The sequence below is a fragment of the Metopolophium dirhodum genome, chromosome 1, assembly GCF_019925205.1.
Source record: "Metopolophium dirhodum isolate CAU chromosome 1, ASM1992520v1, whole genome shotgun sequence".
NCBI classification, from domain to species: domain Eukaryota; kingdom Metazoa; phylum Arthropoda; class Insecta; order Hemiptera; family Aphididae; genus Metopolophium; species Metopolophium dirhodum.
The window spans coordinates 6,814,716-6,828,954 of NC_083560.1; the positions used below are offsets into that span (position 1 = coordinate 6,814,716).

At 29.1% G+C, this 14,239-nt stretch overlaps 1 protein-coding gene and 1 pseudogene across 1 annotated transcript; one reads left to right on the plus strand and one right to left on the minus strand.

Annotated features, from left to right (window-relative positions):
- Positions 1–5,707, plus strand: part of LOC132942857 (uncharacterized) — a 41,441-nt pseudogene extending 35,734 nt beyond the window's left edge.
- A 304-nt stretch (positions 5,708–6,011) lies between these two features.
- On the minus strand, positions 6,012–12,018 carry LOC132942929 (sin3 histone deacetylase corepressor complex component SDS3-like). The gene is made up of 11 exons (XM_061011680.1): positions 11,911–12,018; positions 10,364–10,532; positions 10,221–10,305; positions 7,478–7,608; positions 7,365–7,410; positions 7,161–7,274; positions 6,894–7,078; positions 6,562–6,825; positions 6,345–6,480; positions 6,203–6,287; positions 6,012–6,110 (listed from the first exon to the last, which is right to left on the minus strand). Exons 1-11 carry the CDS (start codon positions 12,016–12,018, stop codon positions 6,012–6,014), a joined length of 1,422 nt encoding a protein of 473 aa, XP_060867663.1.
- Between the last annotated feature and the right edge of the window lie 2,221 nt (positions 12,019–14,239).

Sequence of the window (14,239 nt, forward strand, 5' to 3'; positions counted from 1 at the left end):
GATTCTGTTTAGATAAAAAAGTGGATTTTATTTTATTAACTTAAGAATACTCAGAATAATAAATAAGTATCAACTCAAATGTATTCAATTACACAAGTTTATATTAGTCATCACAGTGAATTCTAAACTTTGGTGACTAATAATAAACAATAATATACTTTAATATACTCGGTCTTTTACGCTCTTGGCCACACTTCTGTAATATATAGCAGAATTCTATAACGATATTGTAGTTGATTTGATTAACCTGTTGCCGTGTGCGCCTTCTTCATCGCCTGCACTATTTCCCTGTTGGTATTTATTGTAAATTGTGATGATTCATAAAGTTATGAATAATTGAATACATTTGAGTTTGTTACTTTAATAGTACAAACTTTATTTGTGATCGATTACAATTTATTTTTTCCTATAAGAGAACAAATTATGTTCACCATATTTATGAAAATATTTTTAAATGTAAACTTTTTTACAACACCAAGGCATATTAGGTGCATGTAATCTATGGGTACAGCAGATACTGGTTCAAAATTTGGGAACCTTTCCATGATTGTTTCCCCTGTATGATGCTCTTGGTCGGTTTTATTTAAAAACTCGGTATTTGTTCTTTTAATAAATTATATTTCTAGGAACCAAATTCTATTAATTATATATTCACCTCCTTGGATACATGTAGTGCAAGACGAATAACCAGAATGTCCATTAATATATAACACACTTGCTTTTGCAACTGCATCAAATAAAAACATAGTTATTTTGAACAATACAGATTTATCTTTAATATTTAAGCCTTGAGTTGTTAATATTACAGACTCGTCAACACATTCTTCAAGAAAATCATTAAAACTTGATGGCTTATCATTTCCATGATAGATACCGATTGGAAATGTATTAGGAGACATTTTAACATTATTAACTATACATAAAACATTTTAACATTGCGTGTAATAGTATTTCTAGGTGTATGTACAAATATCCTAGGATCTTTAAGAGTATTCTCTAGCCCAGGTGTCAAGCATATAATTTTTAGTAACTCTCTTAAAGACAAATATGATATTTTACAAGGAACAGCCCAGAGTTTAAGTTTCTCAGTTATTTGTTGTGATAATAATAAATCATCTTGTATGTCACTAGAAATTGTGTAGCGAACAACAATGATGCTGTCTTCTGGTGGTGTATTGCAATAAGTATTTACATTTGTATTGGTTGTTATTTCTGAAATATTATTTGATGAACAGTGTACTCTAGGTTCAAATTGATGTTCAAATAACAAAATGTCATTAGATTGAGAGGCATGAACATTTGGTGGGAAATTACTATTATTCACTCCTGGGGCTGGTGGTTTTGACAAACTATTATTTTCAGTAGTGACAATACTATATTTTGTTCTTAATAAGGCTAGATTATGTAAGTCATTTTTTATAATTCTATTTCTCTTCCATTTTAAAAACCCAGATTGTTTACTCATCTTTGGAAGTATACACTGATCATAAATAAATTGATACTTACTTAATATTAAGTAGATAATATATCTTATAACATATTCTTGATTCTTGAACAATTAATGTTGATTAAATACACCACTCACGTGTTCAGTCAAAACTGTATTTACATATAGTATAAAAAATCCATTCGTTACAGTGGAAAATTAATTGTCGAACACTATAATAATATATTATGTCAAACACATTTATTTGTAATTCGTTTACACATTAGAGTTATCTACAGTACTCTGCTACTCATGTGATCTTCAATAAACTACCCTCAACAATAGGGTTACTTAGGTTTTGTGTACTGTATAATAATATAACTATTTTAGACATTTAATAAAATTTATTATTTATTATTTATATTTAATTATTGTATACGTTGCTAAGTCGTGTTCGATTGTGTTGGTTTATGAACGCAGGTCATAAGTTTCTAGGACCTTTAAAATATAACTTAAAAAACTTTATTTATATCAGTCCAACAACCCGGTCCTGAAGACCAGTTTGTGTAGAGGGAAAAGCCAACTACTCCTTATAACTGGATAGGATTAGGTATAAAATTAATATTGACAGCCACTTGGTTTAACCAAGCAGGTGTGTTGCACTATTTTTGGTATTTTTTTAATTGTTAATACATATGAGATTTTTGTATCAAATTATCTAAAATGATAAAATTATTTTGTGTAATCTCATGCCATGTTTAATTATGTACAATTTTTTTTTGAAACTTTAAATTATTGTTTCCTTATGTTAAGATGTGCGTATTCATGGTTGTATACTTACTCCATTGGTTAGTTATGTATTTGTATATGTGTGAAATCAAAATAAACAATTTTCTAATGTGCCAGTTTCTTTTTATGCAATGTAATGACTAGATTTTTTGAAAAATTATATAAAATGATCTCCGTTCAACATTGAATTAGTATTAACTATTAAAATATACTATTATAGAACTTAAAAATATTTAGAAAAGATTTCCAATATTTTTAGTATAATTATGTGAATTTCATTATCTAAAAGTAATATTTTTTTCTCAATAAAGTAATCATTACTTAAAACAAAAAAAATTATAACTAGGCCGTTCTTAAATCGAGTTGGGGAAGAGAATTATTCGTATATTTCTTAATTGGTATGTGTTTAAATTTAATTCTTATCAATGGGAATATATATATATATTTTATTGGGATAGTAAAAAATTCTTTGTTATATTATTAGCAGTTAAACATTATTGTTATATGATTCAAATTATTTTATTCATGTTCATAAATCTCTGTACACATAATATATAAAATATATATATGTATATACTTTTTTATGTTTATGTGTATAATGTAATTTAAATTGCTATAATAAATTATAATTATAATTATTATGGACATCTTGTATTGTTTTATTCTATACGTTTTAGTGGTATGCTTAATAAACGGTATGTTTGTTATATGAGTGACTCAAATTATGAAGAATCAAAACATTTTTAAAATGTTTGACATTTGGACACGTTGAACCCTTTTGAAATGGACATTTTTAAATTCCATAGCCGTCATAATTCTCCAATTTCGCCAACTACTCCTTATAACTGGATAGGATTAGGTATAAAATTAATATTGACAGCCACTTGGTTTAACCAAGCAGGTGTGTTGCACTATTTTTGGAATTTTTTTAATTGTTAATACATATGAGATTTTTGTAACAAATTATCTAAAATTTGATGCATTTTTACTTCTCTTAACGGACAGATATTTTAAAAAAAATTTTATGAACAACTCATTATTGTTAAACGAATACATTAATCACTCTGAATCTAGTAGTATAATATTCTAATTAGAATAAAATACAAATTCAGTCGATTATTATACAAATGTAAAATTTAATCTTGATTACCTAATTATTTTTTTGTTATTTTTATTTTTAAAAATGTAAAAATATGTATAAAATATGAATATGTTTATATTTTTTTAATGATTGTTTGGCACACCTACTAATAGTCCATAACATCCCAGTTGAAAATCGCTAATAATGATTGTTATCATAACCTAACCTATGTAATAATTAAAAACATTTATATAATTGTATTTATTTTTTTTATCTTATTACATAATTTTAGGTAGAAAATCTGGTAAAGGTTACTTTGTGTACAAAGCTGATAACAAAAGTAGACCAGAAAATAATAAAGCTATCAGTTTGTTAGAAAATTTCATGCTTCAACCGCTAGATGGACAATCTGTTGAAAATCAATAACTCTACGTATTGTATCCAGATTTATAAATGAGGTACCTAGTTTTATGTTTGGATGAATCAATTCTGAATAGCCTGGTGAATATTTATATATATATATATAGACATAAACTACGATTCTGTTATATTTTATATATTTTTTGGAACCAATTCAATTTAATTGGTAAAATTTCATCGACTTTTCATCACAAAATACATTGTAAACTATATATTATTAATTAATACTTTGGCATATACTTTTTTCCCCATGAATACGTCAGTAATTAAAAACTGTGTTTAACAAAAGTTCTAATAAATTTCTTAATAACTAAGTAATTTTCCTGTTTCTTGATAAAATATGTCCAGTGTGATTAAATAGTTTTTATTTAGAATTATGTATATAAATATTATTATTATACCATCAGCCATCAATAAATTTTATTTGGGATCAAGTTTACGATTTTCATTTTTAAACCAGCGTTTTTATTATCCTGTGTTCATATTTTGTTCTACATTTGCAAAGAAAATTTATTTGATTGAATTTTATGAGATAAAAATTTTAAAAATATTTTTTTAATGTTTTCTTTATTTTCTATCTTAAATAAATGTTGAACCCATATACTGCTTTAAAATAAATTGAGTGGTAAGAGGTCTATGGTTTTTAACTTCTGTATGTGTTCATACACTATTAATAATTTACAACGTATAAAATATTTTAGAAAAATAAAATTATTAGAAAATTCCAAAATAAGTATTTTATAATGTATTTTATTATTATTTATGTTGCAATCAAATGTTTCATACTGAAGGTGATATTGGTGCTGTGTTTGGTCTTGGATTTTCTCCGTTTTCTGGTGGTCCATTAAGATGGGTTGAATGCTATGTTGCTGATAAGCTCGTGTCAAAAATGCAAACATTCCAAAACGATTATGGTCTACCATTTAAAAGTTGTCACTTATTGTGAGATCACACTTAGGTTAAATCCAAAAAGTTTTATTCATCCTAAGTGAAGAGCAACTATATATTAAATATTAATTCTTAATAACTCAAAAATTGATTTGGTATTCTAAAGTTTTACTTAAAATCTTAAAAATAAATACCCTAAGAGATTATGGATTACGTATGTACTCGTGTGCTAGTGATTTTTTTAAATTGTTGGTGATTTCAAGTGTTAAAATATCTCAGTGATTATTATATATATTTTATTATTTTATCGATTTCAAGTTTTGTTTGAGTAATGCCTATATTCAAAATATTTTTTCAAAAATGTGTACTTTATATTTTTATTTTGTTACATTGATTATAAAACAGCATGTTGTAAGTACTTGCTATCTTTATTTTGTGTACATAAAGAATTTTTAGAAGAAACTAAATTGAATATTTAAAGGTTTTTAGTGTAGAACTAGTTTTAAGGAATCAGGGTTGAAAGTCAAAACTTATTATTTATGTTGACTTTCAAAAAGCAAGCAATTCAAGTAGGTATGTCAAAATATTTATTTAAACAACTATTCACTTTTGAATAATTGCAAGTTGTTTAGTTTGTTATTTTAAGTGTTTCTACATATCTACTGCTTTTCCTAAATTAAAGTTATTGTAAAAAATAGAAAAAGTCAAATAAGAAGAGAAAGTTTTGTCGGCCATTACAAAAATTTTAAAATTTCTAAAGACACTTTACTGCATAGAGTATTAAGTAAGTTACTTTAGTATAATATTATTGCTGTTAAATGTCCACCATAATTAATGAACAACTGTTCAATAATATTTTAATTCAATTTGTTCTAGAAGAACAAAATAATCAGTTTTATTCAAATCTTACAACATTCAACAAGCAAATGTATATTAACGCCATGAATCAAATGAACAAAATTGATCAACAATTTGACAAATCTCAAGTATTACTTCAAGATACTGTGACTAACTGGAAGTATATTGAACAAAATGTGTCGCACATCAAACGTAAGGTGACTGATATACTGGCTGAGGAGTATATTCCAAAAATTAAATTTTGAAGCGTTTCTTTATAGAATAAAAATTGTAAACATAAATAAAATAAAATAATTATTACTTTATAATTCCATACAGAAAAAAATGTATTAGTATATTATTTTATTATACTAATACAATAATTGAAAATAACCTCACCAATCTTTAAATAATTACATTTTCAAAAGGTACAACAGGAAATGTAATATTATTATAGGATACAAACTATTATTTTTGTAAGCCGTCAATAATAATAATATTAAAAAAAAAAAAAACTGGAAAATAAAGTGAATGACAGATTTATAACATCTGAATATATTAAGAAGTTGTTTAAACAGCAGCTCGACGTTGTATAGACATTTCGCCTTTTGATAGGTAAGACAAGGTGATACAAAATTGACTGTTGTCTGACGTTTTCTTAACCAAAATCTGTAATATAGAAATGATTTACAGATTTTATTTTTGTTATAATACCATTTTTTTTTAAATATTCAACTTCTTTTATTAATTTAATAACTTACACTTCCGTTGCCAATGGCATGTATAACAGCTGGGAATTTTTCCATATGTCTTCCTTCGACAAAAACAGGTTGTCCTCGATGATACCTAAAATTATAATAATTCTTATCTTAGGAAACATATACTAAACTAAATTTTTCATACCATCTTTTTTCAAACAACAGTTTTCCATCTTCAATTCGCGTATTTGGAATAGCTGATGATCCTTCAGTAACTGAACTCCGACATTTTTTAGGACTCATGTTACTTGCAGTTGATGAACTAGTACTCGGAAGACACCCTGAAAAATAATTTTGAATAATACTTTATACTATAATACTATACTACATACTATCAAAATGTTATTGTAAATTTAACCAACCTGGTCTCCAAATGGATGAATAATTTACTGTATCACGTGTTTTGACTGTAGGGGTTATTGTGGTAGAAGTAGATGCTATTGAAGCCAATGAGTCTTGAATAAGTTTTACATCCTGTTCAATTTCATGTTCCTGCAACAAAAAATACTTATCTGATACAGGTGGGGGTTTGCGAAGTTTTCCTCGGGGTGTTGGCTCCACTGGGTCATTTGGTCTTCTTCTCAGTTTCCTTGTCATAGCAGGCTTTTGATTTGACGAGCTAGGAGCTGAAAACCACCCAAATATTATAAAAAAATAAAATAATATACTGTATAAAAGGGTTTTTAATACATACAAAGCTCCATGTTTAAATTGTCATGTTCTATAGCTTTTTTCTTTTCGTTTAATTCTGATATCAAAGTCTCAGTGAGTTGAGCATTACGATCTTCAAACTCTTTGTGAGCTAGACGCCATTCTTTATTAAATTCTCTTTCAATGTCATCAAACAAACAGTCTCGCCTCAAATCAGTCATCATTAGTCTATTGATAAATTATTAAAAAAATCATTTGAATCATGATTTTACTGGCATTATACTAGATAGAAAAAGAAATATTAACATACTCATTTTTATGCTGTGCATCCAATTTTTTCAATTGCTTTACATATTCCCCATGTGTCCCATCACGCAACTGCTGTAGTTGCTTTTGGATACCGGCCAATTTGTCCTGGTAGACCCTAAAATAATAATAAAAAAATTCAAATGCAAATTGTTTAGCGACTGCCAACACAATTAAGTTGTGCATCGCGGGAAAATGAACAACTCACTGCTCCTGTATTTCAGTGTGTTTCTCACGGTATTCTTTGCCTTCTTCTGGAAAACAAAAACTAAATAATGAAGTTTTATGTGAATGTTTATTTCATATAACTTCGTTGCATACCATCTGAGTTAGGTAGATCTTTGTTCTCGATTTTCGCACTGTTGTTGTCATCGTCGTCCATTGAAAACGTCAAAGATGGCGATATGTTACTGTCGTGGAAAGAGATTGTGTGTCTCCAACTCTGTTCGCGTCTACGAAGTTGATTTAACAGCTCGGCCGCTCGTTATAGTAACGATCGAATGCTTCGTGCAGAACGACCAAAAAGTAAATTATTACTATATAGGTATAATAAAGAATAATTATAAATAATAATTTATAATGGATAATGAATACCCACAATCAGTGCAATCACAGTATATAACAATCAAATTGGACACTGATCACATTTTACTCAGGTGGCATGGGACAATGGCTTGAGTCAGTCTACTAAGGATTACAGTAGGGACAGTTCAACAGAACAGTTTGACCAGTTTTCACTGCAAAAAAGTGGAACCCATTTTTACAACGATGATACTTTTATACAATAGTAAATAATATTCAACAATTATTATAACTATTTTACATTAGTTTATCATGGTTATAACTACTTATATGTAAGATAAATTATTGCAGATAATATTACTATTAAAACATTTTTTTTTCTTTTTTTTTTAAATGCCTATATGTTCTGAGCACTCAGTGCAAGGCCACCCGTCCCCCGTCCCCCTTTCATTTAGATAATACCTAATTCGTATAGCATTTTATTGCATTTTGGTGGGCGATAAGGAGGACTGATAACTGATGAGGTGACACAAAATTGTGATTTTTTTTTACGATGTAATACAAACAATTTACGATAAGTCTATTATTTTTCGCTGCAACCACCCTAACTTTAAGGTCTAGTTACACTTTTGACTGTAGATATTCCAATATTTGCTACTTTGAAATAAAAAGAAAATTATGAAAATAGGTAGTGAAATTTACAGTATTTGATAACATTAGTATAATAAATCAAGAAGTCCTAAAAAGGTAAGAATCGGTTAATAAACAACATATCATTACAGAATAAATCACTCGGGCATTTTGATAATCAATAATTCAAAAACTTTGTACGTACCTTTTATTAAAATTTGTGTTACGGTCGAGGACGGTCGTTTTGCGCCACGTAGCTGCGGCCTCGTGACCGTCGATGATCTGAGATGCACGATCCTCGGTCGAAAAACACAATATGGAGATAGACGACAAGGTCGTGCAGATCAATGCTTCCTGTTGGCAAGTAAAAACACGAGGGAGAGACTAGCGGCGGCTCGGGCTGCCAAGACGCTGGTCGGCGTCGTGGCAGGCCTGGCGGTGATGCCAACCGCGGCAGTGCGGCCGACGAGAGGGAGTACTTTGGCGGTGATCTGCCATAGTATGCAATGTACACAAATACATATACGGTAATGTTTTTTTTTTATATAGCTAGACCTGAAAAACTGAAATCGATTTTGTAAAAGCCTTAAATATTTTACATTAAATTTCTTTGAAATATAGTAATAATTTTTACGCTTGATATTTTTATAATTGGCGCTGACTAGCATTTTTTGACCATCCATACTTGAAATTTAAAGATAAATTTCAGGTACAAACTATAATAGTTGATTAAAACTACTTCGTGTAATTAACTAAAATTAGAATAAAAAAACCAACGCAGAGAATGTATTTTCGACATTAGTTTCATAATATTCGCTCCGAAATTAAATCAAACGACATAACAACTACACATAAATGATTCTGCTGAACGTAACGTGTAACTCGAAAGAGAAATAAACAAATTGTGCGTCTATATAATATTTTATATTCCTATCAAACATATAATACGTACCATCGATGCGGCTCAAATTTAGAGCAGTTAATGTTAAGGGGTTTTAGGTGTTAGGGGGCTGGATGTAATTTGTAGTACCGATCACGTTGTATAGAGGCATCATAGTGACCGGACATACGTCTGCATTTTACATACGCGCATGCACATGTCACCACATATTACATTATAAAGCTATAAAAATTTTTTTTCAAAAAATACTACTTAGTAGGATGTTCGGATTTAAATTTTGAAAGTAGATTTGAAATCTCCACAAAATTACTATGCTTTGACTGTCGTTTATTTTTCATATTCTACATCAATGTATTTAAATTTGAATTATGAATATGATCTATTTTTACTCTTTTTGTTAAAATTTCTAAGTAAATTAAAATCAGAAAAATTATACTGTCAATATTTTAGTTACGAATTCAAATCTGCTTTCAAAAATAATATTGGAACATTATATTGGGCGTAGTGATTGAAGTCGTAATCTATGTTTTCGACCGTTATATACAGATAGTTAAATAGTTTTGTTATAGTTGTCACTATCTGAAAAAGTTGCTTTTGAGATCATGCTAAATGCAGCGATGGACTGTCTCAATTGCTTTAAGAATAATCCATTATCCACCTCGATCATTCCCTAGTGAACTTGTTGATCAATCATAATCCGTTTTCAAAATTAAAATCTGTCAAACCAAATTCTTCCAGTTTTGTCTATCTTATTGGTCTAAAAGTCACTTTTTTTTCATCGGCTGCAGCCGCTTTAAGTATGTTTTATTATTTTAACAAAATAAATACATAAAAAAAATGTTTCAAGTGAATACCATGTAACATCCCAGCATTTTTTGGCGTATTATTTATTAAAAATAGTCCCCGAGCGTACCTACTCTCATACAATAGTCATTTATAAATAACAGTATCAAGCGCTGATGCGTAAATGATCGCAGTATTATGTAACAAATATCCCCCGACCCCCACAACCTGCAGTGTTCAGTGTTCGCACGCCGCGCCGATGCCGTCAGCGCCTCGGTCGCGTTCGGCATCATCATAACACCGGCAGAACAACCTGTCACCAAAAATGATCTATATTATTGTAAAACAATGACAACAACGCCGACACTGACCAAAGCCAAGCTCTATCGCGGACTCAACAGTCTCTTTTTCGACAACCGGCGACCTGTCTACACGTCCTTTTTCGACAACCGGCGACCTGTCTACACCTTTTTTTTGAACTGAACACGGTTCCTTGCAGTAAAAACACCGCCATGATGGGCTAAGGGTAACGATGGGCCACTGGTGGCCAAGACAAAACCAGGCATGGAGTCGTCACAAACCGTCGGTCGTTGTAGTAATATGTTCTCTCCCTGTCACCCCTTTACACAAGCACATAAAATTTTGTACCATGATTTTTTCCGGTAACCCTGTGAGGGCGAACCATGAGTGATATGGTGCATCGCCTCTCGTGGGCCGGGAAAAACATGGCCTAAATTGTATGCATTGCCATGTGCCAAAATTCTTATTATTATTGTTTTATCTATGCATTGCCATGTGCCGAAATTATTATTATTATTATTATTATTGTTTTTTCTATTGTATTGCCATATGCCAAATTTATTATTATTAAAACCTGGTAAAATACAGTAACATGATTACCTAATTTATTCTTATTCTTAATTACCCCTTTTCCCCTTAAAATAAATCATTAAAATTAATTTTTTAATGCGTGTATCAAAACCTATGAGTTCCACCGACTTGGCCCTCGGGTCACACGCGGTGCGGCTCATAGGTCACAACTGAAGTGTGACCCTTCAGGTAGTATTCTGGTAATGTAAAATCGACCAGATTCTTAAAACCATTAAACAAAATTCAAATTCAATCAATATTTTTATTATTTTTTTACATATATGTAATGCATATATGCAATTATGTATGCATGTAAAATATAATTTACTTATGTATAATATCCTATAATATCAATATAAATATAAAAATGAAATTAAATACCATTTTATGTGAATTTTATACTCTAATTTTTGGATCTTTTTGGATTTTAATTGCATTTCTTATTGCATTTTTTTGATATATTTAATGCATTTTTACAATTTATTTTCAGTTTGAACTAAAATTTCCGTAAACGTGAAAATCCGAATACTGTGAGTAGCAAATTGTAGTGCTATTATTTTCATATAGGTATACACTACCTATACATATTATAAAAATACATTAAATAAATACAAGATTGGAATCCAAAATTCTAACTGAAAGTTATAATAATTGACCTTTGTTACTTTTTTAAATGTTATGTTGCTAGTCTCAGTCTGTACTCTTTCCTTTTATTCCGGCTCTAGGGAGTGAATGGTAGGTTGTTTCAGTTTTATTTGAATCTAAATAAGAAATCTTACTTTCATTCCAGAACTATGTTTTAAGACTGGTGTACCAATCTAAAATGTGGTATTTGGACGACAAAGGCGCATTTATCCTAATTAACAAATCAACAATATTAAAGTCTATACATAATATTGTAATTTTGTTATATATTTCCACAATTATGTTTAAAGAATGTAAACTATTTGTAATGTCTCAATAAACCTGAATTAAAGTTGTTATGATTGTTATATTAATCTCACAAAATTCAGATTAAAAAGTAGTAAACTAAATTTTTTTGTATTACCAATTTTAGTGCTAATATATTGCTACTACTTCTGTATTTATCTATATCTTCCAATATGCACTGTATGTCAGTTGGTCTAAGCTGAAAAGCGGTTTTTTCAGTGTTCATGTTGTCTATCAATTTTAGATAGGAGAAAACCTGAAAAGATGAATTAGACGTGATATATTTTGTTAAAACTACTTGATGCATTTACTTTTCATTTACCTAATGAATTCAATGAGAATTCGTCCATACCTTTGTTTCTGATACTAGGGCATAGTTACAATACATTCCACATTACAATTTTTCAAATTATGTTTTAGTTTTGAAAAATAAATAATAACCAGCCAAATGACAGCCCCTAAGAGTTTTATTGAACCATTATTACAGTAGTAGACAACTATAAAAAATACGCTTGGCCTGAACAGAAGTATAACTTTTTTAATTTATTAAAACTGATATTAACAATTTAAGTCTGATATAAACTTTTGTTGAACAATTTAAAATAGCCAATTTGTAAATCTGTTTTTTGGAAAAATTTCAACTGTAAAAACATTCAATTAAGTACTATCTTGATCAAATTTGATAAAATATAATGTACTATGTGTTGAAATCACATATCATTGGTATCAACAATTAGCTGTAGACAAACAAAGATTTGGTGGTAACGGAATACAACAATCCGTAACAACTTACTGATTGCTTGTGCTGTTTGATGGAATTGTATTATCAATAAATAAATAAATTCAATATTATAATTTGCAGGTCCCCGGCAGCGTAATTACTAAATACATATCACCGGGCGTCGCGACTACCGCCGTCCAAGTCTTGTAAGTTTAGCTGTCGTTTTTCAAAACTTGAATCTTTAGTCTGCGTCTGGTTATAGGTATCAGTGGATTCTATATCCAAGTCCAGGAACAATCCGAAGTCCGCTGACCTGTCGGTTGTGGGAGCGGTTTTGGTCTTGTTAGCATTCACGACGAATAGCTGGTTGATCACGGATAGGAAATTAAAGAACCCAGAATTGGAAATACTCGGTTAGTATAGCTGGGTGTTAGTATATATGTGCGCTAAAATAGAAATTCGCATTTTTTTTTTTTGGTCCCTCCTGTCTAGTAGAGATTCTTTTCCTGTTGTAAAACGAAAGATTTCAGCCCGAGTATCTATAAATTCTCGATAGAATCTGTGTTGGGGTTTTAAAAATTGTGTTCAAATATTTTTATTTTGGTTCAAAAATGGTTTGTTGGTACTTCATTTTACGGTTTTGTACCGTATTAAAAAAGGTTAGGTCAGGTAAAAGTCTTTAATTCAGAGTTGGTATAATATATGCATATAAAACGCTTTATAATATATTACATGTATAAAGCGTATACAACGACTAAGACATATTATGGAATATTAAGTATAAGATATTGTTTGTTTTGAACTTTTTAACTATTATAATAGTGATTGTACTGTAAATTTTAATTTTAATAAGTATAAACTTATAAATTGAAATAACAAATTCACAAAGCAAAAATATCTCAAATTTTTTTTTCAATTGATAATAAATAAGCCTATATAAATATTAAAATATAATATTATTTAAATTAATTCACAAGTAGGTTTCCAGGTTTACCAAGTATTTTGATTATAATAGTTAACACTCTCCAACTTTGTTTGTTCTTTTTTATTAGTATTAACATTGATTATAAATACTATAGATCGCGGCTCACTGTGGTGCAAAATATGCTGCGCTTATTTAGCCAGAAACTTACTAGGGGGCCAGGTTATAAGATGGACTATCTTAACTTAAGATTACCTATCTTATCTAGTTTCTGGCATTTAACACCAAGATCGCTAGTAAATTAACACAGCATATTTTGCACCACAGTGAGCGATCTATAGTATTTATAATCAGTGGTATATTAATAAAATTAAATTTTAATAAAATGTTGTTAAATAATTAGTGTCACAAGTTTCTGAAATTAATAATGTTAAGTTATGCATCTATACTATAGCTATCGCTATGCTATAGCTATACGCGGCTATAAATAATAAAATTTTCAAAAAATATTGATTTTTTTTAACTGTTTACGGACATTTCCAGTTTCCAATTCTTTTTCTATGAATGTCAATGCAATTTTATTTGTTTGATAAAAAAACTTGAAAATATGATACAAAGCTCTTAATATATTGTTACAGTTACGTTTATAAAATATTAAAAATCCATAGTCACAATTTTTTTTCATAAGCATTTAAAGTTGAAATTTTGCACTTTTTTATGAAAATTGATTTAAAAATTCCTATTCACTCGACTTTCAATGTAGCGATCTAGTTGTAATTCAAAAAGAAATAACCATAGATTCTT

Coding starts and splice junctions, on each gene's coding strand:
- LOC132942929 (XM_061011680.1), bottom strand. CDS start 12,018: ATGAACACTGAAAAAACCGCTTTTCAGCTTAGACCAACTGACATACAG. Junction 10,306..10,363: donor CGCGATAGAGCTTGGCTTTG/GTCAGTGTCGGC, acceptor TTTTGGTGACAG/GTTGTTCTGCCGGTGTTATG. Junction 6,288..6,344: donor CTGTTGTTTGAAAAAAGATG/GTATGAAAAATT, acceptor TTATAATTTTAG/GTATCATCGAGGACAACCTG.